This window comes from Acomys minous (assembly GCF_964271855.1).
Source record: "Acomys minous genome assembly, chromosome: 6".
In the NCBI taxonomy this organism is placed as follows: domain Eukaryota; kingdom Metazoa; phylum Chordata; class Mammalia; order Rodentia; family Muridae; genus Acomys; species Acomys minous.
Window position 1 is genome coordinate 68,692,798 of NC_140487.1, and position 24,111 is coordinate 68,716,908.

Sequence of the window (24,111 nt, forward strand, 5' to 3'; positions counted from 1 at the left end):
CCCCCACCCCCAAAAGAGGTTTGGACCAAATCTCTAAAATCCTAACCCTACAGGACTTTACTACTACTTTCCATTTTCTACACTTCCACCTTTCCTGGTGTAAGTCTTTGGTGAGCCATCTGCAAAAGGACACACGGGCTCTCCTCCTGGCTCTCTTGCTCAGGTGCCGATGCAGCAGAGCGTGGGCTGGTATGCACAGGCCCCTTTGGGCCTCAGTGCCTGCTCACCCCTGGCTTAGTTCCTTGTGGAGGCTTACCCCTTCACTCTTCCTTTGTCTGTGCTGCCTCAGAACTCCCACCCTAACTTGTGTTTCCACACTTCCTTACATTTAATGAAGCTTTAGTCAATCGACACATATATATTGACTGAGTGGCAACTAAATGCCAACACTGAGCTGCCCTCATGGGCTTGGTAGAGGAAGAGAGACAGTAAGGATGTTATTATGGAAAGTGCTGTAAAGTGACATTTATGGTCCTGGAGATGGAGACTAACTGGTGTCAGGGGAGGTCTGTCAATGGTGGCGACAGTTAAGCTGAGATGTGAAGGATGAGGAGGCAGCTGTTTGAGAGCCATGGGGCAAGCGCAGAGGAAGAAGCAACTGCAGCACCTGAAGGCTGCAGGCCCAGGAAGTGCTTACGGTGTTCTGGAAGTTGAAAAGAAACTGCTGCTGGCATCAGAGCCTGTTGCACTAGAAGAGTGATTTGAAGTCACAGGGGACAGGGGATCCCTGCGCCATGGGAGAGACTCATATATTCCCAGTGCAGCAAGAGGCACTGAGGGCTTGAAACACGTGGCTACTAGAGAGGTTATTAGAGGAAGAGAAAACAAGTAGGAAGCTCCAAGTGAGGCAGCAGCTGCGGCCAGAGCTATGCCAGGGGAGAAGGAGACTTTGGATCTGGGCACGTGGATGGACTGGGTGTTGGAGGTAATAAAGAGGAAGAGGAATCAGAGGTCAGTCCTGGATCTCTCGCAGAGCAGCGAGATGGGGGTTGGGAGTGCCGGATTCATCTAGCATGAAGAAGACAGAGGAAAGACAGAAACAAGGTCCCTTTTAACCTGTGGACTTTTTGACATGACGGTGGGTCATAGCATGCAAGGCTCTAGGCTGTCAGACATGAGCCTGGAGCTGAAAAGACAGTTCCAAGATGAGACTGAGATTTCGATGTAGAATCTAAGCCTTTGAGGGTGGGCATGACTGCTGTGTCAGTTTCCTCATGCCACAAACAAGGACCACAAAATGTACCACTTGAAACAGCAGGCACTCTGTTGCTGTTCAGGAGCCCAGAAGACCAAAGTTGGGATGTTAGCTGGGCCTCAGAGATGGAAGAGAGGATATTTCCCTGCCTTCTCTAGCTTTTTGTAGTTGTAGATGATCCTTGAATTGTGACCTCTGTCATTGTATGGCTATGTCAGTGTCTGTACCCAAATCTCCCTGTCTTAATAAGGACATCTGTCATAATAGATTAGGACTCACCTTCTACGATACAGCTTCAACTTAACTAATTAAGCCTACAACAACCCCATTTCTAAATAACATTTCAACATCCCTGCTTAGAAATTGAGCTCAGGATTTCGTGCATGCTAGGCAAGTTTCCTACCCATGAGCTCTAGCCCCAACCCAGCATATAATTCAGGGTAAACACAAAACCATGACAATAACTTAGGGCAAGAATAGAAAGAAAAGAACAGGGGGCATGGAGCAGAAGAAGGATGCACTAGCAAAGGGTATGGACAAGCAGGAAGTTTGGATATGGGAAAGTGGCACCTAGAAAGCCGGGAATGGCTATTGCTAAGCTTGTTGGCTGTTTCTTAACAATTAAACTTTATTATACAACCCAACCATCTTACACAAGAGGGAAAAAAGGTTAAAGGGAAACAAGAGTGAACCTTCTGGTATCCGTTCCATGGGACGGGTCCCTAGGTGTCTCTGGCCTGCATGCTGGTCCTGCCTGTTTGCTGATCCTTTTCCCCATCCACGTGCGCTTGAGCTCAGTCCAAACCTGCTGCTCTTCTCGACCTCTCTGTCTGTCTGTCTCTCACGTGCAAGGGCCGGTCTCCTCCTCCCATTGAGGGTCGATTAGAAACACAATAATCCAGGTGGAGTCGTGTTGTGTCCCCCCTCCCTGCACCCCCCCACCCTGTTCGATTCCTGAATTCCAGGCCCAGGATGGCTCCACCTAGTCTCTCTCCAGGTTAATCTCAGGGAGTATCCATGGTGGGTCCAAGGGCAAAGCCCACCAAGACTGCTTTCCCCTGTGACAAAGCTTACACTCCTTCCCACAGCTAAGTAGGAGCAATGGGCAGTTCCGTAAAAGAAAGGCAGTAGAAGCCTGTGTCTGGTGTTTCTTGCCAAAGAACATCACCCAAGTGTCTGCACACCATTCTCAGATGTTTATGTCATTCACAGCGTTAGGGAACAGAGGCCTGATTGAAGAGGGATGTCCAGAGGTTGGAGGCTACATGCACGGAAGCCACAAGAACCAATTGATTCACTTGACAGCAACAGCTCAGAGTCAAATGCAGGGAAGACTCCAGGGACCTAGGCAAACCTGTTCCTAGCACAGGGACTGGAGACTGGAATGTGATGTGTCCAAACATCAGGAACACACTTGGCAGGCTGGTGAGGAAAGCTTGAGCAAGAACTCTTACAAACAGACCTGAGCCCACACGTGTGCAGAAGCAGGAAACACATCTGACTCCAGAATGGAGATGCAGAAGAAAAACAGCTTGTAACACTCATTTTTTCTCTAATATTCTTTTCAGGTATCGCCTTTCTATGGGATGTAGTTTTTTGTTTTGTTTTTTTAAATAAACAGCCTCCATCTCCAGAGGTAGTTCAGGGGCAGTCTGCCAGCCGTCTGATTAGTTACACATCATCAGAAACCTATCTGGGAGACCTGGACCAGAGGCCCCAGGATACAGGTGATCTAGGCAGGTGCTGGGAATGAGACTCCCGAAAGAAAAGTGAGGCTGGTGTATATCAAGGAACAGTCACGGCATCCCCAGTGTAGTGGCTGGGTTGGTGTGACACAAGCTAGTCATCGGAGAGGACATGCCACCAGCTGTAAGGCATTTGCTCAATTAGTGATCCGTGCGGGAGGGCCCAGCCCACTGCGGATGGTGCCATCCCTAAGCTGGTAATGATGGCTTCTATAAGAAAGCAGGCGGAGCAAGCCAACAATCAGCACCTTCCATGGCCTCTGCATCAGCTCCTGCCTCCAGGTTCCTGTCCTGCTTGAGTTCCTGTCCTGACTTCCTCCAATGATGGGCTATGATCTGGAAGTGTGAGCTGAAAAATAAACTCTTTCCTCTCCAATTTGCAGCAATAGAAAGAAACCCTAACTAAGACACCAGCTTGTGGGTGCTATGAGCATGAGCAGTCCCAGTGGCCCACACATAGTTAGCACCTCCAGCTCCAAGGGACCCAGTGTCTTCTTGCCCCACATTTGTGACATCCCTTCACACAGGTAAACACACAAGCATATGAATAAAACTTAAAAGAAAGTATACTTTGTGATCTGGTTTTGGTTACCAAATACATGTGTACTTTTCTCTTTAAATTTGTTTATTTCTTTTCTCCTCCCTCCCCCAGCTCCCCCTTGGTTTTTTGAGACAGGGTTTCTCCGTGTAGTCTTGGCTGTCCTGAAACTCACCCTGTAGACCAGGCTGGCCTCGAACTCACTGTGACCTGCCTTCCTCTGCCTCCTGAGTACTGGGTTTAAAGACGTATGCCGCCACCACCCAGCTTCTCTTTAAATTTCTCTGTGACCTTGTCACAGAGACATTAGCTCCCACAGCCAAGAGTGGACTGTTTGTAATGGAATTCTGCTTGACTCTCAAGATGATCTATTCATGAATGGGCTTCTATAGTTGTAACAGTAAAGAACTTTAATAGATATTAACCTTTTAGAAACTGATGAGGAAAGTCATAATAGTGTTTCCTTGAGGAATTGTGAGACAAAGGCCTAAGACAAAGGTCATTGTTATGAGTGGATATTAGACTTAATTGCTGTATTTTAAATGAGAGCAGCTATTTTTATGTATTCCTGAAAGTAGACTGTTTCAGAATTCCTTCTTAAAAATCAGGCATTCTTTATAAAGAGTTCCAGATGGACAGAGTGCCTTCATAGTGATGCCCACACATGCGTCCCTGTAGGTCTGCTGTACTGCCACCCACCTACCCTTACTCTACACTTGCAAACTAACTACATTCTCTTCTAACTAGGTGGCAAAGCCAAAGAATGGAGAGGTCACTGCAGTGCAGGCCTCTCTCAAAGACTACAGACCCCACCCAGGGAGTCAAGGTACCCCAGGTCAGAGCTAGAGTTCATTCAGAAGTAGCTCCTGTGTTTCCAGATCACTGATGGGTCCTTCCATTCTTCCTCTCCAGGGCCCCTGAGATCATCCTTGGTTTACCATTCTGTGAGGCAATTGACATGTGGTCCCTTGGTTGTGTCATTGCTGAGCTGTTCCTGGGCTGGCCGTTATACCCAGGAGCTTCTGAGTATGATCAGGTAGGTCTGGGTGACACAGGAATTCACTGTGTGGCTTCACTCTCCATCCTGAAAACCCTCAATTACCATTTCACTTAGAACCTGGCCTGTGATGGTTTGTTGTTTGTTTGTTTGTTTGTTTTCTGAAACAAGGTTTCTCTGTGTAGCTTTGGCTGTCCTGGACTCACTTTGTAGACCAGGCTGGCCTCAAGCTGCCTATGGAGTTCTTATAGGCTGACTTATTGTCTCCCTCTCCTGGCTTCCTTTTATTCATATTCATATCCCCCCTCTCTCCCTCCCCACCCACCCCACCCCACCCCCCACCCCCTGTCTGGCCTTTCTTTTTACTTCTTCTTTTCCCTCTAAAACTAATAATTCCATTTTTCTCAAAGCCACTAGAGCCATCAGTATACCATATGTACAGTGACAGGAAAAGCTCTGACCTCTTTCTCATCTTTTCTTGCAGATTCGGTATATTTCACAAACACAGGGTTTGCCAGCTGAATATTTATTAAGTGCAGGGACAAAGACGACTAGGTTTTTCAACCGTGACACAGACTCGCCATATCCTTTGTGGAGGCTAAAGGTATGAAAAACAGCCCCTCCCTTCCACACTGATGGCCCAGGAGTGAAGGAAGAAGGAAAGACAATAATGAGCTTCTGATAGTTACAAATTGATCACTTTAATTTGGCCAGAAAAATAGGGGTGTAGGATACAGTTGTAAATACAAGGTGTGGCTGGATCTAAATGTTTGAAAACCCCTGTTCCCTTGGCCCACTGCTGCCTGAGAAGCTGTATCCCATGGGAAGACTGCTGAATTTCTGGGATTTAATCACATGGTCCGATGACTGACTTGTGCTAGGCCAGTGAAGCAGCCACACTCTGCCCTTAAGGAGCTCACTTTCCATGGGGAGACAGGACCAGTGCCCCAAGCTCTAAGCTCCCATATGGACTATTGTCCTAGGAGAAAATAATGTGGGAAATAAGAGGGACCCAAGTGAGCCAAGAAAAAGCCAGGCCAGGGGCCGAGGGCAAGGAAGAACATTTGTGCTGGGAACTGTAGGGTATAGAGGGATTTTCCCAGGCAATGAAAGCAGCCTAAGCAATGGAAATGTCACTAACCCCTGGGAAAAAGGCAGATCCGAATTATCTAGGCCCACATGCTGGATACCATAAACTCTTAGTGATTTTGTCTTAATGGAAACATATTTTGCTTTTACTCTGTGTCTCATAATTAGAATTAACATACTTTTCCTGGAAAAGAAAAAATAATACAGAGGTTTAATATGTAGTACGTTCATTTTTTGCAGTAGGTTGAGTTTTAGTGGGTTTGGTTTGGTTTGGTTTGGTTTTGACAGGACCCCAAACAAATCCTAATACAGTTTAAAGATAATACGCACTTTCAAAACACTGGGATTTGGAAGCTAAGTAGACTCTTAGGCTACAAATAGAGCACCTGACATTCACTAATTATGAGACTCAGTTGTCAAGGTCAGGTGCAGTAACCAGTCTTGAGGTACAAGAGGGAGAGTCCAGGTTGGGGTAGGGGGTAGCTCCTCCTCTGTTTACCAGGAACTTCATTCGGTGTGTTCAGTTGTTCTATGGGTTGAGTTGCTTCAAGTTTGCTGGCCTTCATCCAGAATTAATTACCTTCCATCCATGAATGAGTCCACAACCCCATGGCCAGTAGAACAAGTAATTTCCCAGCCAATAGTGCCATAGGTGTCTTTGGTAGACCAGCAGAGATCACAGGCTCTGGAAGCAGCTGTCACTGGGAGTCCAGGGCTGTATATTTTGTGTTTCCATGTAGTAGAAGAGGAGAGCATTTAGTGAGTTAATGTGCCTTAAAACAGCATAGGAGTTGTAGGTATAAGGGACTGTTAAGTAAAATAAAAATTTAAAGCATGTCCAAAATGGGCTCTGGTCTTCCACAGTGGACTCTTAGCTTCAGCTTAGGGAAAGCTGAAGAGTGATAAAGGTCTGGCTCTCATATTCTGTTTAGAGTCTCTGGTAACTATAGCAGGGTGGGCATGAGTGGGTGGGTGTCTGTGGAGAGGAAGGAAGATGAGCTAGTGTAGATGGCTAGAGAAAGGAGTTACTGTGCAGGACACTTTCACAAGAACCAAAGGCGATAAAAGACCATGGGGAAGCAGGCTCAGGGACTCGAGATTCAGTGCCTAAAGGTGCCATCTGACTGACCAGGTTTTGCCTTTACCCATAGACACCAGATGACCATGAAGCAGAGACGGGGATTAAGTCAAAAGAAGCAAGAAAGTACATTTTCAACTGTTTGGATGATATGGCCCAGGTAAGCTCTGTGGATGAATATGCAGTACAGACTCTTTAAAGGAAAAAACACCTGCAGGACAGGGTTTGGTGATGCACATCTTTAATCCCACCATGCTGGGAGGCAGAGGCAGGTGAGTCGCTCTGAGTGTGAGGCCAGCCTAGTCTACATAGTGAGTTTCAGGACAACTAGGGCTATGCAGAGAAACCCTGTCTTTAAAAACAGAAAAGATAGATAGATAGATAGATAGATAGATAGATAGATAGATAGATAGATAGATACTCACCAGCAGTGAGATATATTCAAGAGCAGTACAGAGTTGAAGACCCCATTACCCAACTGTGTCATTGGCTTTGCTTTAGAACAATCACAAGCCAGACTTAGTAAGAAATCATTTGGTCTCTGAAACTAACTCCTTAAAAAATAGCTGCATTGTATTGCTTCTTTTTGTAAGGTGGTGGCCAACCTTACTAATGTTTTATTCCATGGTGCTAAAAGGGTCTGCACCCAGGATCTTGCATGTGCTGGGCAGACACCCGCTCCTGAGCTGAGCTGCCCAGCCCATTGCTGTATTGGAGTTGATGCCCATGGTTCAGTGTGTCAGTTTCCTAGGGCCAACATAACCAGATAGAGTGAACTAGAGATGTTAAGACAACGCACATGGATTCTCTCATGGTTCTGGAGGCTAAAAGCATGTGGTGTCCGTATCCTTAGGGCCACAATCCTTTTGAAGGCCCTAGTGAACACCATCCATATGTTTGGCTTCTCCTGGCTCCTGGAAGCCTTAGAATTCCTTGTTGCAACTGCATCACTAATCCCAGCTTTACCTTTCACATGGCTATTATCCCTGTGCCATCTCTGGTCTCACTGGTAGATCTGTTCTTTTATAAAAAGCACTGGTTATTGGATTTTGTACCATCCTAATCCAATACGGCCTTATCTTTACTTGATTATATCTGCAAAGACCCTATTTCCAAACAAGGTCACATTCATAGCTTCCACAGATTAGGACTTGAATTTAGCTTTTAGGGGAGCCCAATTCAAACCACTACACTTAGTTATTATCAGCTCACTAGCAGAGACTACGAACTTTCTCTTACCTTTGTATCAGAGATAATTCTAGATCTTCAGGTATTTTTAGGACAGGCACACATTCTCCAAAGACTGTTTTGTCCTGGTCCTGCCTGCAGCTTGGGGGAAGGGGGTGTGATGGAGACAAACTCCCAAGAACCTTCTAGTCATGTGATTCTATTTTTGAACATAAATCAAACCCTGGAAAATTCTAGCATCAGACACCCCCGAGCTGGCTGTGTGTCATCTGCAAATATATTTTTGAAGGGGCCTTTATGTCCCTGACACATGGGCAATTTTGAGGTAGTGATGCTTACAGAGCAACTCGGAATGAGTTTCCTTTAGAATGCTGAGAGATAAAACTGTAGCCCAATAAACACTTAGCACACCTCTTAGCAAAAATGAGTGAAACTAGTACTCGTGATTCTGAGTAAAGTACACTTGCCAGTTGATTAGTGGCTTAAATGGTCTGTGAAAACTGAAATGGCTTTCCAGAGCCCCTCTAGGAAAAAATAGAGAGTACCAAAAGCAAGCTTTTTAAAGGCAGTGTTAGTAGAGACCTGCCATTGGGAGAAAAGTCCTGTAGTCAGGTGCACTGTCTTCTTTGGCCAGAGGCAACTGCAGGGAGCACAGGGATGGAAATCATTCTAGCCCTAACTCAGAGAACCATGGGAAGATGACGACAGAGGGAACCCAGGCTCCTCTTTTCCCCTCCAGAGGATGAACAAACCCTTTTCTATCTTTTTCTACTGGTTTATTTTAGAGCTTTTGATGTGTGTGTGTGTGTGTGTGTGTGTGTGTGTGTGTGTGTGTGTGTCTGTGTGTGTCTGTGTGTATGTGTGTCTGTCTGTCTGTATATGTGTGTGTGTGTCTGTCTGTCTATCTGTCTGTCTGTGTATGTGTCTGTGTGTATGTGTGTGTGTGTGTGTGTGTGTGTGTGTGTGTGGCTGTGTGTGTGTGTATGTGTGTGTGGCTGTGTGTGTGTATGTGTCTGTGTGTGTATGTGTGTCTGTCTGTGTATGTGTCTGTGTGTGTGTGTGTGTGTGTGTGTGTGTGTCTGTGTGTGTGTCTGTCTGTCTGTCTGTCTGTCTGTCTGTGTATGTGTCTGTGTGTGTGTGTGTGTGTGTGTGTGTGTGTGTGTGTGTGTGTGGCTGTGTATGTTTCTTTGTTGTTTGATTGTGGTAAAGCATATACAGCATAGAGTTTGATTGTGGTAAAACACATACAGCATAGAATTTCTCATCTAGCCTGTTTTTAAACATGAAGTTCAGGAGAATTAACTATATTCACACTGTTATGCAATCAGTCTCCAGAACCCTTCATGCTGGAGTTATTTTAAATAAGTTGTGATGAAAGCTTCATTTCAACTTCATCAGTTAAAACAGGAGCAATTTTGTGCCTTGTCTCCAGGATATATTTGCAGGTGTCAACCATGGTGGCTTCTTTCGGCCCCCACCCTTACTTGGTGCCTGACTGCCTCGGCCACTCTGTCCCTACAGTATCTAAGAAGCCATCACCCATGGACAGGAGCAGCACACAGGACCATGTCTTCCACTGGGGGCAGTCTACCCTCTGGGAGGCTGAGATCAGAGGAGGTTGCAGGGTATACTATGGCCCTTCCTCACCTGTCCCTGCTTGCTTCTAGGTGAACATGACAACAGATCTGGAAGGGAGTGACATGTTGGTAGAAAAGGCAGACCGACGGGAGTTCATTGACCTGTTAAAGAAGATGCTGACCATAGATGCTGATAAGAGGATCACTCCCATTGAAACTCTGAACCACCCCTTTGTCACCATGACACACCTGCTGGATTTTCCCCATAGTACACAGTAAGTGACCTACTTGGATCCTTCATATCAAGGGCAACACTTTAAAGTCCCAGATCGTAAATGTGTGAGGCTCTGTAGTCCTTTCGTTCCCACTGCTGCTGTGCAGTTCTCAGTTACAGCTGAAAGCAGCTGTAAATACAGCACATAGGCAGAGTCAGGATCTGCACTCCAACAAAGCACTTAGAAAACTTGTGAGGCCTAGACTGAGCCTAAGACTACTGTTTGTACCAAAAAGGAGGGAACCATGAACCATGGGAGACCTTGGGGCCAGACAAACTTGGGTATCAGCGCACAAAGGGAAACAGGCAAAACAGTTGTGCTCTAAAGCAGTCCTAGCATCAGTACCAGAGGTTGGTCCCAAAGCAGTCCTGAGTGAACCTGTCTAGTTTGTTTGGATTTGTCTGTTTCCTTGGCATGCTGTGGGCTGTACCAGGCACTGGGGTACAATGAGGAACAAAGGAGACTAGGCACTTGCTAAGTAAGCTACGGCCTTCAGGGAAGAAGGTATCAGACAATGGCTGTGATAAGCCTGAATAACAAGGAGCTGGCTCAGCCACAGATCCAAGAACGTAACCTCTGAAGGATGAGGAGACAAGATGGGCACGAGCACTCAGGGTGTGCCTGTGTGAACTCTCTAGCATGACTAAACACCAGACCTAGGACAGTGGGTAACATGCCAGGCCACAGAAGTACGCTAGAGCAAGCCATGCTCAGGGACAATTTTGCCTTTTATCAAAAGCACAATGCAACTCATTAAAGGGCTCCGAAGCAGGTGAATGGTTGAATGGTTGGTTAGATTTGTGTTGAATACAGATACAACCGCTGCCATACCAGTAATCTAGATAAAAAGTGTCTGTGAGATCCTGCAATTGGGAGTCTGGTGGTTACTTAGTAACAGCCATTTCTCAGCAGAAACTTGGTCAGCAGGTTGAAAGATAAAGTGAGAGTAGAGAAATAGGTGGCAGCCTTATAAGAAGTGAGGCTGTGATGAAGGAAGGAAGAAAGAGAGGAGTGTCAAGAGGGAGGAGAGCAGCAGTTCTCAACTGAGTCGCCACTCCTGTGAGGGTGGGATGCCCCTTTCACAAGCGTCGCCCAGGACCATCCTGCTTACCAGATATTTACATTATGATTCATAACAGTACCAATATTACAGTTATAAAGTAGCAATGAAAATAGCTTATGGTTGGAGGTCACGATAACACGAAGAGCTGTATTATAGTGTCACAGTATTAGAAGGTTGGGAGCCCCTGGACTAGAGGGAAATTTTTGAAGAGTGAGGAAACGTAAGCAAACACGAATGAGAAGAATCTGGCAGTGAGTGAGAGGTTCAAGGAAGAAAATACTTGTGACCAGTTTCTGTTGAGTTGGTGTGTAGAGCTGAGTGGAGAGATGGGCCCTGTTACAAAAAGATAGCATGGCAGAAGAGACACGTGGGTGTCAGCAGGTGCACTGCGCAGCGGAGGAAAGTTGAGGGAGTTCCTACCAGACAGCTTTCATGTCAAAATAGATGAGGAAGTCATCTGGTGAGAGCAAGTTGGCTTTAAGGTTGTAGAGCTTTATGATAACCATGGCTGGAGAGATGGCTCAGTGGAAAAAGCACTTGGCACACAGTAAGTACTGCTGTTGGAATCCCCAGCAGCCATGTAAATGCCGGCTGGTCTGCCTCTAATCCCAGCTCTCAAGAGGTGATGGTCGAGGACCTCAGAGGCAAGCCGCCAGCCAGACCCCGTGAAGGGTGATTGAGAAAGGCTCTCAGGGGAGCTGGGGAGACAGATCAGTGGTCAATAACCCTTCTGCCTTTCCCTGCTCCCACATGTAGCTCACAACTGTCTGTAATTTTTGTCTCAGGGGATCCAGTGTCCTTTTCTGGCCTCTCTGGGCACCAGGCAAACCTTCAGTGCACAGACAAGCACAGAGCAAAACACCTATACATATAATAAATTTTAAAAAATTTAGCCAGGCATAGTGGCGGATGCCTTTAATCCCAGCCCTCGGGAGGCAGAGGCTGGCAGATCACTGTGAGTTCAAGGCCAGCCTGGTCTACGAAGCAACTCGAGGACAGCCAAGGATACACAGAGAAACCCTGTATCAAAAAACCTTTTAAAAAAATGTAAGTCAAAAAAGAAAGGCCCTTTGAGGCTGAAGAGGTGACACCGCAGCTAAGAGCACTTCCGACTCTCACAGAGGATGGGTTCTGCCCCCAGCATCCACATCAGGCAGCTCACAACCATCCGTAAGTTCAGCTCCAGGGACCCAATGCCCTATGGCCTCAGGCACCTGAACACACATGATGCACAAACACATATACATAAATAAAAGTAAATAAATAAAATTTTAAGAATAAAGAAGGAGGTCAGTCTCTGACCTCCACATGCATACCCGCACACCCACACACCAACAAGCACACATACATATGCAAAAAAGAAAGTTAAGAAAGAAACAAAGAGAAAGTGCAAAGAGAGATGGGAGTAGGAAGGAGGAGGAGGCGGGGCAGAGAGGCAGGGAGGTGATGGGGGAGGGAACTGTAGCAGAGCATGACAGCAAACTAACTAGAGAAGCATAGGAGACAGCTGGCTGTGCTAGAGTGCATCTGTAACCCCAGCACGTGGAAGGTGGAGGGAGAAGGGGGAGGTAGGAAGAGCTTTGAACAGACTCAGATGTCTGAGCATGACTTGATGGTGCAAGTGGCCTTCCCAGGCAATGGCATAGAGAAAACAGTTGAGTTTGTCCAGGTTGAACTGCTGCCAGGTTGTTAACAGAAAAAGACAACCTTGGTGATGCTGGTGACACAGCAATTATAATCCCAAATGGAAGCTACTGAGGGTTCAACTAAAGGAAGGAAGATTCATTAGATTCCAGTGAATTGTGTCCTCTGGTCAACTCTAGGATGGTTATGATAATTGCTACAGTTACATGCACCAGATAGCAGCGAATGAGGCCAGGGAGGCAGGATGCTGGAGCTGAGAAACAGTACAGACTTGACAGCCCGAGGAAGGAGTAGTGAGGTTGGATGAGTAGGTACTTGACAGGGTATCAGCATGGCTACCGCAGTACTCCTGGGTGGCCAGAAAACAACTTGGAGAGGACAACCAGCCTGGTGACCACAGTCTCAGTGAGGGAGAGGGAGAGAGCGAGAAGCGGGTCATATCACCCCAGCCTTAACCCTCATGCGCCTGAGGAGAGTAGAGTCGCATCCCTGCAGTTGTGCAGGGCAAGTAGCATGCTCAGGACAGCAACGGGTTCTCTTAGGTCCTGGGGCAAGGACTGCTGTGAGAAGACCCTGCAGATAGGTACTTGCCGGCCACAGTCAGCAATGATGTGACCGAGTCTCCAGGCTGGACCCAACCTTTCCCAGCCTAACAGGTGGGCCACACCACCAGGAAGCGTGTTTTCCACGTCAGTACTCTTCGGTAGCAGTCAGTGAAGTAAGTCAGCTTGCACTGTAGGACCAGACAGTATCTCTTTAAGTCAGGGAACATTGGAAACCATCAGGTTCCGATATAAAGAAGGCCTCTGCACCCAAGCACCTGTGCTATTGCTCAGTAGGAGGCCGCTAAGCAGGAGTCAGTCTGCCCCACAAGAAGAAAGGCAAATCTCCACAAAGCCAGCCTTTCTAACTTGGAATAAAGAGAATTGATAGAGAAACAGTGAAGTAGGGGATCAGGAAGGCAGATGCTTCAGAGAGCTCCTATTGGCCATCTGCATTAAGTCAGTGAAACAGTCACCTCAGGAGCCTGGGCCTTAGCTAAGCAGGGCCTGACTTGGTGTCTAGTGAGGAAGTATCCATAGTGTCTCACTGATGCGCAGTAGCAGTTTAGAATTTAGAAGGCCAGCCTAAACAAGAAACCCAGGTCACTCCAGGCCTCCCCAACAGGGGGCTGAGTCTTCACGGGCTCCCAGAAGACCATGAACTCCAGCCTGCGGCCGTGCCCACCTTCTGGGCCTAAGCTGCTCTAAAGTAAGGTTGTGCAGGTAAAAGCAGAACCATTCATTTCTCTACACCAAGATTTTAGTGTCATCATTTGTAAACGCCAGGCTTCCTATAAACTAACCCAAAGTCGAAGTGCTTGTCTCATCCTAACAGCCAAAATTCAGCCTGCTACAGTCAGAAAACTGTGGGGTCTGAAGCCTGTACGTTGAGCTGTCACAAAACCATCATTTAGCATCATCTTAGTCTTCAGCGCCATGTGAAAGCACTCAGCAGTGTACTTTGTACCCACCAGAACCTGCAGGCATGCTGTTGCTTACCTCTGAATAGGTTTTCTTTTCTTTCTAGGACCATCAGTTCGTTTGTTTAGTATGCACTGTCTATCGAGTGGTCAGAGTAAATAGTCATTAACTTAGAAAGAAGTAGGATTCTCTAAGTCATGTCTATATTCAATTTCTGAAGTTTGGAATGTATCTTTCATGGAAATATTGTGGGATAGCCTACAAATACCCAGTTAGCCCGAAACAGAGCATATGTGTTGTATACAGCAATTTCTACTTTCAAAGTAATAGATAACTGTTGCCTTGTTTATATTCAGTTATTGCAATAGACATTTTAAACTGTAGATTAAGGGAGGCTTTATCTTAAAGATTAGCACTTGAGGGAAAGTGAGCTTAGAAACAGAAGAGACGGAGCATAGAGGAGCAGTGTATGAGCTGAGTAGAGCACAGCGGGATGGTCAGGAGCTGGAATGGCTGAGGCCACTGAAGGCCGGCAGGCTTGGACCTTAACCCTTTGATGCCCTTGTAGTTAGGGTTTCGGGGTTGATTCAGTAAGACAGTAGAGGAAGAAAAGCGCAGGGGTGCAGGGGGGCGTGAGAATTCTACTTCATGTAACTAGACAAGAATTAGGGAAAAGAGAGTATGAAATTTAGGAATGTGTCTGAGAGAGAGGTAGAGGGAAGGGCTGAACTGTCAGTTAATGTATCTGGAAAAGTATCTGGCCTAAAACTTCAGCTTTACTTGTAAAATTGGAACAATGATCTTAATCCTGTCTTGTGGATAGTGTAAGACAAGATGGAGGATTGCCAGCACAGCACTGCTCTCAGTGAAAAGTCTCCTTGCATGACAGGTTCCAGCGAGGTGACCATCTTAAGTCCATGCCCTGGATGGGAGAGTTCCTTGGCTGACCTCTAGATGGTGCTAGTAACCCAGGGTCGCTAGAATGGGGGAGGGGCGGACAGCTTGGCCCTAAGCGGGAAGTAGGTCGCAGCAGCTCCTTAACATCCTTGGTTGGAAAGGTTATCTTGTTGGTCAAGGCCTGCACTGAGACTGAGCAGTGAGACTGCAGGTGGAAAAGCAGCAGGAGGAGATGGGTGAAGCATGTCTGTGGCACAGGGAGCCTGCCATGCAGGGCAGGAGGAAGGCAGCAAGACGACGGAACAGTCTCTCACAGTGATGGCGAAGCCAGCAGCAGACTGTCAGAAGGCTGGCAATGTACGACTTCCACGATTGTTTTGCTTACTGGATTAACCGTTCTCTCCTTTTCTCACTTTTTTTCTCCTCTCCGCCTCACCCCACTTCACCCTCTTTTTTGTCCCTGTGTCTCTGCCTCTACCTTTTGCATGAACAGTGTTAAATCTTGTTTCCAAAACATGGAGATTTGCAAGCGCCGGGTGAACATGTATGACACAGTGAACCAGAGCAAAACACCTTTCATCACACACGTGGCCCCCAGCACATCTACCAACTTGACCATGACATTTAATAACCAGCTGACCACTGTCCACAACCAGGTAAGTGGCAGGCACCAGGGAAAGGTGGACAGGGCCGACCATGTGTATGTCAAGACTCAGATTTCCCCCAGCAGACCTAGCCAGTTTTCCCGTGTTGCTCTTCCTTCCGGGTTTGTAAGCTAAAGTGCCTGCTTCCTCGGCTATTTTTTTAAGACGACGAAGGGGCTTTCTTCTGACTACTGGGCCTGCTTCCTGACATGGTGCCTCTCCACATCTTCCTCTGAGCTGATGTGGGAACAGAGCCTGTGAAAAAGTTCTAGAACTAGACTGAGCAGGAGCGCCCGCACGCCTGTGTCCATGCAGTCTTCAGTCAGGAAAGGCAAAAATAGTCCATTCTCTGTCCTAGAAAAGCCAGCTCATGGGTCTCTTACCAGAACCCAAGCAGCTTTCCCCGAGGGATACAGGAAGCTGGGGTTTCCCTCAAACGGATTTCCAGCCTTCCACAGCTTGGCAGGCTCAGCAACACAGAACAGTGTTTAAATACAGATGACACTCAGAAAATAGGTCCTGAATGAAGAGTCTCCGCATCCTAGCTCACCTGCCTCTAGAATCTGAGAGACTTGAACTATTCCTCCCATCTTTCACTCTTACGCGTTTCCCAAAGAAGCCTTCCCAGACTTTTCGGTCTTACTATCAATCTGTAATGACAGCAGTGTGCTTGTGTGTTGTTCTCACCTGGGCACAAGCACATACACCCTCAGAGCAGAGAAATAAATCTGTAAACCCAATACGTGGATGCCATCACCTGGCTGTCCACCTTCTGTTGACAGGCCCTCTCCTGTCACTAAGGCATAGCTGCCCTTTGCTTTTCAGCACTGCTGTTGCTCACCACCAGGGCTTACTGGGCCTCTTAGCTTGTTCCCGCATAGCTTGATTTCCAGTTGCTAGCGTTCTCTCTCTGTCTCTCTGTCTCGCTCTCTCTCTGTCTCTTCTCTCTCTGTCTCTCTCTCATTCACTCTCTCTGTCTCTCTCTCTATGTCTCTCTCTCTCATTCACTCTCTCTGTCTCTCTCTCTCTGTCTGTCTCTCACTTTCTGTCTCTCGCTCTCTAGCGCTCTGCTTAGACTGTCAGTCATCTGGAATCTGCTGCCCCCTGGAGGCCACCAGTGTCCTTGATGCTATCAGTAGAGTAAAGAACTTACTGTACCCTGCAAGACTGTTTTTTTAGCAGCCCTTCAGCCAACCCTGAGGTTAAGGCCTTTGCATCTAGGGCTTCTCAGCCAGCAGTCACTAAGGTTTCCTTCATTGCCTTAAGGTTTGCTTTTCCCATAAGTCCTTAGGAGATTTGTTTGTTTGTTTGTTTTGGTTTTTTCTGAGACAGAGTTTCTCTGTGTAGCCTTGGCTGTCCTGGACTCAATTTATACACCAGGCTGACCTCAAACTCACAACGATCCACCTGCCTCTGCCTCCCTGCATGCTGGGATTAAAGATGTGCTCCACCACGCCCAGCTCTTAGAAGAGTCTTAATCCTAATTCTTTAACCTCAGATTACTTGTCCCCATTTGCCATCTGTCTGTCCCTGCCATTACCAAACTATCTAAGATCATGTGTCGGTCAGGTAATCCTCCTGCCCCACCAGCCTTTCCATAAATATCTTCATAGCCTTCAGACTGGAGGTCTGTATGGTCCCTGTCCTTATCAGAACAGGCCACCTCTGTTTCCTGTGATAAGGCCGCCACCACATCCGTTCAAAGGAATATCATATCACCAAAACTGAACATCACAGAGGCGGGTCCAAATAAGAATACCTTTCTTCTCCACAACACTGAAACTTGCAAAGCTGGCCAGCTTGGACGAGAGTAGAAAAGCTCATTAACTTAGTATGATGGTGGGCCTGAGCATTGCGGAAATAAAATGAAATGTTGTCCTACAAAAGCATGATCCTAAGAACAAGTCTCCATCATCTGAAGTTAGAACTGTTGAGCCCTAATTACATATATCATAAAAAGAAGTTGCCCAGGCTATAACCTAGACATGAACACTAAAGTGTGCTTTACCTCCTCCGATAATGTTACAAAGTGACCATATTAGTGACAGTAAACATTGATTGTATCAGCCTTTTCTCAGCCACGCATCATTCAGCCCTCCCCGCATCCATGTGGAGCAGGTAACACCATTGGCATTTTAGAGAAGGAAATTGAGGGGCAAGGCAGGTGGTCCTCTTACCTAGGGCATATGAGACAGCTGGGCGTAGGCTGCAGCAGCCTGGTGGCAGGGCCTGCACCCTTGAAATGCATGCAGTGATGCACAGTGAACCCTGGGGAGGCCCCCAGGAGGCACCTTAGTGTCATCTGCTCTCAAAATCCAACAAAACTCCTTTTGTACATTAGTGACCCTGTGCTGTATTCCTTCCATGAGATCTTTGGAGTTCTGCTCATTCTAAACATTTGGATGTTTAGAAGCAGCAAAATACACCTACAGTTGTATGTTAGTGGAAGAACATAGAATTAGTTTTTTGTTGCTCTTAGCATATATCCAGCAGACCAGCCATAGGGTCTTTCCCAAGTGCTTACTAAATCTGTGACTGTTTCAAGGAAGTTGCTTAATTGTGTCATAATGTCTATGTACTTTCACAATCTGTTCATAATAGTGAGTCAGGAGTCCTAAAACTCCAGAAGAGTTTTAAATGGATTTATATGTCAGGCCCAAAGATTGCTCTTACAGATGTCAGACTGTTGAAACATCTATTACAACTGCATCCAAGAATTACTTGGCCTTTCCTTGCAACATAGGTTACCAGTGAACTTACTTTTTCTTCTTAGTTCACATTGTTAGCCAGGACAGCTCTCAGAACCACAGAGGACAGGGTAAAAATCACCCTTACCCTCACACATACTTTTATCAGCTGATCCCTAACAGGATCAGAAACTGAAGGAAACTGTCAGCATGCCTCCTGGTCATACTAGGGACTGGTGCTCATATCAGGACATAAGTTCTACCCCTGGTCTCCACAGGGAAACAGTACATGAGCTAAAATAAATCCAGATACAGGCTGCACACATCAGGGCCAGATAAGGCAGACAAGCAGAGGACCACAAGTGGCACCCAGGCCCTTCTCCCCAGGAACATTAGTCAGAATGCTGACTACACTGCCTAGCACACAACTACAGGTGCCTGTTCAGAAACAAGACAGGAATAATTTATTTCCGCCATCAGGGAAGGTTCCACTTTGGATTCCTGATACCCAGGCTGGCCCCAAAGCACAGGGGCTTGGAGAGAACTCCATGGGCCAAAGGATTCCTTTGAGAGGAGTAGCCTGTGTTCACAATAGGCTAGGAAGACAACAAGTAGACTAGTCTGTCTTGAAGAAAAAGATAGATACATTATCAAGGAAGGTACTGAGGGCCTATAGAAAGCAAAAGGTACAAGCCAAGACGCATGCACTGCATTCATGAGGCCATTGCTGGAATCTGTGAGCAGTTGCTTAAGTGCAAAGCAGGGTGCTGATGTGCAAAGTGGCCTTTAAGACAAAATGATGCAAGGCTAGAGAGATGGCTCAGCGGCTGCCCTTCCAGAGGACCTCCACTCAATTCCTGACCCACATTGTGACCCATAACCATCTGTAATTCCAGTTCTGGGGAGCCCAGTCCCCTTTCTAGCTTCTGTGGGCACTAGGCATGGTACACAGACATACATGCAGGCAAAACACCCATACACATTTTAAACACTAAAAAAGGGGAGAATATCCTGTGCCCAAGAACTGAAAGAGAAGTAGAGGGCAAAGCATTACTAGTCCAAGACTTCCAGGTCCTGGGCACCAGAGAACAACTGATAACAGTGGATTCTAGGGACATTTGGAAGCGGAGGCATCAGAAACAATGACTGGTCAAAAGATGGGATACCCAGTCAGGTGGGAAGACAGTGGTGCCATGGCCCCAAGCAGGGCACTTTGAGGGCCTGAGCTTGTAGTGTCTGGGCTGACAGTGGAAACTGTGCTAAAGGAGCTGCCAGGAAAAATAGTGGTGTGGGGAAAACTGGAGATGGGTGTTATGTCATCAGTACACAGACACTGGCTCCTACATGTACATACATGTCCCCGCCGTACTTCCAGGAGATACTGTGTGGGCTGCTGAAAATGCATGCACAGCTAAAATTTGCAGCTCAAAATCTAAGTGTGCCATAGGAATTTTTAATCATTTTCAAATAAATGTATGCCTTGTACTAAAATTCAGCATAAGCCAGGCGTGGTAGTGCACACCTATAATCCCAGCACTCAGGAGGCAGAGGCAGGAGAATCTCTGTGAGTTTGAGGCCAGCCTGGTCTACAAAGAGAGTTCCAGGACAGCCAGGGCTATTACAGAGAAACTCTGTCTCAAAAAACAAAAAACAAAACAAAAACAAACAAAACAAAACAAAAACAATTCAGCATAAAATCTAAGTATTAAGAAAACTGTGTAGGGCTAGATAGCTCGCTTAGTAGTAGACTTGCTTAATGTATGCAAAAGCTGTGGGCTTGTTTGATTTCCCCCAGCACCACATAAAAAGAAAAAGAAACAGAGACTTTGACCTTTTTATGAAATTTGACATTAACTCCACTTGAAATTCTATTTACATGTATGTCCAGCATCTGCTCACAAGCTACCTCCTCCTTATCCTTAGTCATTACAACCGCTAGAGAGGCAACTCCTAGACACTGTTCAGTGTGAAGTCATTGCTAATTGCTGCCTCTCTTTGCTTAAACATCAATGTGAAGGCTAAGGAGAGAAACATAAGAATTCCCAACAGAGAATTTGCTTTCCTTCTACAGCTTTGTTTCCATTGGAAATTCAGTTTCAAAAGATAGATCCAGACAGATGTTTGCCAAGTGCTGCCTTTACAGTAGCAGTGTCCTGCAGTGGGCTAAGAGCGCTGTCCTTAGAGCTGAGCAAAAGGCGCATGCGTGCCGCTCTGCCTGGGCTTCCCTTCTGGTGCATAGGATTCCACGCTAAGATCTGTTTATCCAGGACCCAGGCCTGCAGGAGCCTCTTCCTGGATTTGCCCTCCCAAGTATAGACTACCTGGACCCAAGGGGAAGGGAGGATGAGCAAAGCTGGGGCTTTGGCTGGCAGTGCAGTACATGCGTATCAAGTTGGACGAGTCATGTAGAGACAGGGAAAAGGAAGGCACAGGGAAAAGGAAGGCAGGGCTCAGCTTTCCCACCCTCCCCATCAGCATATTCCACTGTAAAATCCAAGGAATACAAAGGCTCTCCACCCAAACTTGCACTTCTGGGATGAAATAGACTTTCATTAAACAGTTTTATTTCTTTTGTTGTTGTTGGGTTCCTTCCCCCTTTTGGGGGAGTGGTGGTTAGGAGCTCATTTAGCCAAAGGTAACCTCAAACTTCTGATCCTCCTGTCTCAGCCTCTTGGGTGCTGAGATTACAAGAATTTGCCACCATCGTTGTTTGTATGAAGTGCAGGCAAAGCGCTCTACTAACTGAGCTATCCCCCCAGCTCCTCAAGCAAACCGTTTTTTAGATTACGATAACTTTTCAGTAGTGAGCTATGTGGGTCCCGCAAACGTGAGGATGCAGGTGTCTGCTTTCCTCTGAGGCATTCAGCTGGATTCCTGCCCCACTTTTTGCCTTTTAAAAAAACTCTTGGCTTATGTTTGCTCTCCTTTAAATTCATTTATTTGATTTAGATTCATGTCTCCCAACATACCACGTCCCTCATTTTTTATTTTTGTTTATTTTTGTTTAATCCCCGTCATTCCTTTAGGCTCCCACCTCCACCAGTGCCACTCTTTCCTTAGCCAATCCCGAAGTCTCCATACTAAACTACCAATCTACACTCTACCAGCCCTCAGCGGCATCCATGGCTGCGGTGGCCCAGAGGAGCATGCCCCTGCAGACTGGAACAGCCCAAATCTGTGCCCGGCCTGACCCCTTCCAGCAAGCTCTCATCGTGTGTCCCCCTGGCTTCCAAGGTAAGGCTGAACTGGTTCTTGGGCCACCTTTAGCGTCTGCCCCCTGCTGCTTCCTGGAGTGCTCACTGCCAGGGAAGAAAGCCCTCTTCCCTTCCTTCCTAAGAGTGCTGTCACCAAGTCTGGAGGCTGTTCCCTTATTGCCACCACCCTAGAAACAATGCGACTTGTGCTCTTGTACTAAGTCCGTTTGTTCTTGTTCTCACCACCTGGCAGAGACTGTGGCTCTAGCCAGCTGCCTGTAAAGGGCCCATTGTCTGTCCCATTGTTATGCTGATGTCAGCCCCAGCTTTCCTCACGTGAAATGCTCTCTGAATGTTATCTATAGAAAATTGCCAGTCTCTGGCAGCCATCATAGGCCCCCCTCGTGTGGAGAATATAAATTTGTCTGAAAAATGCCTCTTGGGCTGCCTCCCCTTTGGCCATGATCCCAGAGCTCTTTTCCTATGGACTTAAAGCAGCTAGAGATGACTCTGTCCCTTGTCATGCTCCGCACAGAAAGCTCAAGAACAGGTTTTTGCACAGCGCCCATGTGAGCCTGCACACTGGTACACATCCATGTAATCCAGAGGGAGCCCTCCAGGGGTGATGTCCTCAGCATCCTTTGCTGCAACACTCAGTTATATCTCCATGGACAGCAACTGCTGTTTTCCTCTTTTAATTTGTCATTTTAATTGTCCTGGCTTTGGCCAATCAGACTTTAATATTGGGGGGGGCAGGGGGCATGTTTGTGTGAAGTAGGGGACTAATTTTAACTCCAGTTAAAAACTTATAGGAAAGCACCCCATGGCGGGGCAGTAACTCTACCTCAGCTGATAGGAGGAGTCTTCATCTCTCTGTCATTCACCTTCTGTCTCTCACCCATGTACTGAACAGGCCTGCAGGCCTCTCCCTCCAAGCATGCTGGCTACTCAGTACGGATGGAAAATGCTGTTCCCATCGTCACTCAAGCTCCGGGAGCTCAGCCTCTTCAGATCCAACCAGGTCTGCTTGCTCAGGTAATTCTCTTCTGTATTGCTCCTGTTCCTAAGGTCCATGTTAATGCTTTTCTGAAAGTCTGTCTCTACTGACTTCTCCCTGGTAATGAGGTAGGAGCTCCTAGTCATTGGAATATATCAGTAACGTTCCAAATGATCCCCTAGTGAATTTCCTAAGTGTCTAGTGACAATTCCAAGAAGAAGAAATTTAGATACAGAGTCTAGGGAAATTATTATTATACCTTTATAAAGCTAAGTCAGCTAGGAGACTTAGGTTTTAATCCTAAATCTGCTAGTAATTCTCAATGACCTAAGGCAAGTCAGTTAGCAACTCTTTGCCTTAGATTTCTTTCTTGTAAAATAGAAGTGGTTCTGAGAGCCGAAAGGAGCCCTGGAGATTATCCCATCATTTTTAGAGCTGGAAAAACAGACATGCAGAAGCTATGGGCTGGAACCTCCCTTTCCTATCCATATAGGTATTCTGACTGTGGAGCCAGATCACAAAGGTGAAAAATGATTGAAAATGTGTACAGTGTTACATAAATTTATACTAATGGTACTGGTGCAATGCCAGCAATCAATCCTTAAAGACACTTGATTTAATACAAATGTATTTTCTTTAAGCCAGGCACTTTACAGTTAATGTGTTTAATCCTCTCAACAGAGAAAGATATTCATTTCTACTTGACAAGTAGGAAAACTGAAACACAGGGACTTGCTCAGAGCCCTACAGCAGCCAGGTATGGTGGCAACACCTGCCGTACCAGTACTCAGCGAGCTGAGGCAGGAGAATTGTGAGTTCAAGGCCAGGCTAGGCTAACATATGAGTCTAGGCCATCCTGCACTCCACAGTGAGACCCTGGACCCTGACAACTAGTCAGAACCATCAGAACCAGGACATATTCTAGACATGTGACACAAATGTCCACATTTTCCCACCATCTTTTCTATATCATCTTTCTGCTGTCGGGCATGAAGGATGCCTTGACCTGTTGTTGTCTACTTTACTTTTAAGTAAGTAATTTCCCAAGAGACTTTCCCAAAGTGTTCCCAAAATAGTTTGTTTATAGGAGTGGTTTTCCTTGTTTTAATTTATAGGCAGTCAAATTGTATGGTCTGTTCTTGGCTCTCTTGTAGTCCATTGGCCTCTCTGACATCAAATCTTCTCCAGCTGTGTCTTGGTTTCTGGTAGAGAATGCCCTGTTCTTTTATACTTCTTCAACATTTCCCTAGGTGTTCTGGTCTCTTTTCTTTCCCATATGCCATTTACCATCATTTGTCCATAAGAATGCTGGTTACAAAAAAAGAAAGAAAAAAAGGGAGGGAGGGAGGGAGGGAGGGAGGGAAGAAGGAAGAACTAACTTTGGGGCTAGAAAGATGGCTCAGCAGTTAAGAGCACTGGCCCTTCCAGAGGCCCCAGGCCTAATTCCCAGCACCCACATGGTGGCTCACAACTCTGTACAGCTCCCATCCTAGGGGGTCCAATGACTCTCTTTTCTGGCTTCTGTGGGTACCAAGCATACGTGTAGTGCTAGAAGTGCATGCAGGCAAAACACCCATACACATAAAAATAAACAATAAATACTTTACATGTTGTGTAACTATTAATTTTATTAGTTATGCTTCTAATCACTTATTTGTTTTCAGGAATATAGCTGATTTGGATCTGTTGGGATTGTTATCTATCTAGCCTTCTGTTTTTGTGAATCCTTTTTAATTTGCTGTATAGATAGTCTTTTTAGTTGCAAATAATAGTTTTGTTTCTTGTTGTTTAATCCTTGTACTTTTTCTATTATTTATATATCCTAGGCTGAGTGGGGCAG

General features: G+C 46.4%; 1 protein-coding gene across 4 annotated transcripts in view; it reads left to right on the forward strand.

The window, feature by feature from the left end:
- The window catches only part of HIPK2 (homeodomain interacting protein kinase 2), a 178,508-nt gene that overhangs the window by 121,446 nt on the left and 32,951 nt on the right, over window positions 1–24,111 (forward strand). For 2 of the 4 annotated variants that reach the window (XM_084785522.1, XM_084785521.1), the window contains exons 3-9: window positions 4,391–4,514; window positions 4,960–5,079; window positions 6,716–6,802; window positions 9,498–9,682; window positions 15,243–15,405; window positions 21,107–21,314; window positions 22,188–22,309. In XM_084785522.1, the coding sequence (XP_084641648.1) occupies window positions 4,391–4,514; window positions 4,960–5,079; window positions 6,716–6,802; window positions 9,498–9,682; window positions 15,243–15,405; window positions 21,107–21,314; window positions 22,188–22,309 (1,009 nt within the window). The remainder of the gene's footprint in view (window positions 1–4,390; window positions 4,515–4,959; window positions 5,080–6,715; window positions 6,803–9,497; window positions 9,683–15,242; window positions 15,406–21,106; window positions 21,315–22,187; window positions 22,310–24,111) is intronic. The other 2 variants (XM_084785524.1, XM_084785523.1) reach the window with 1 other exon arrangement.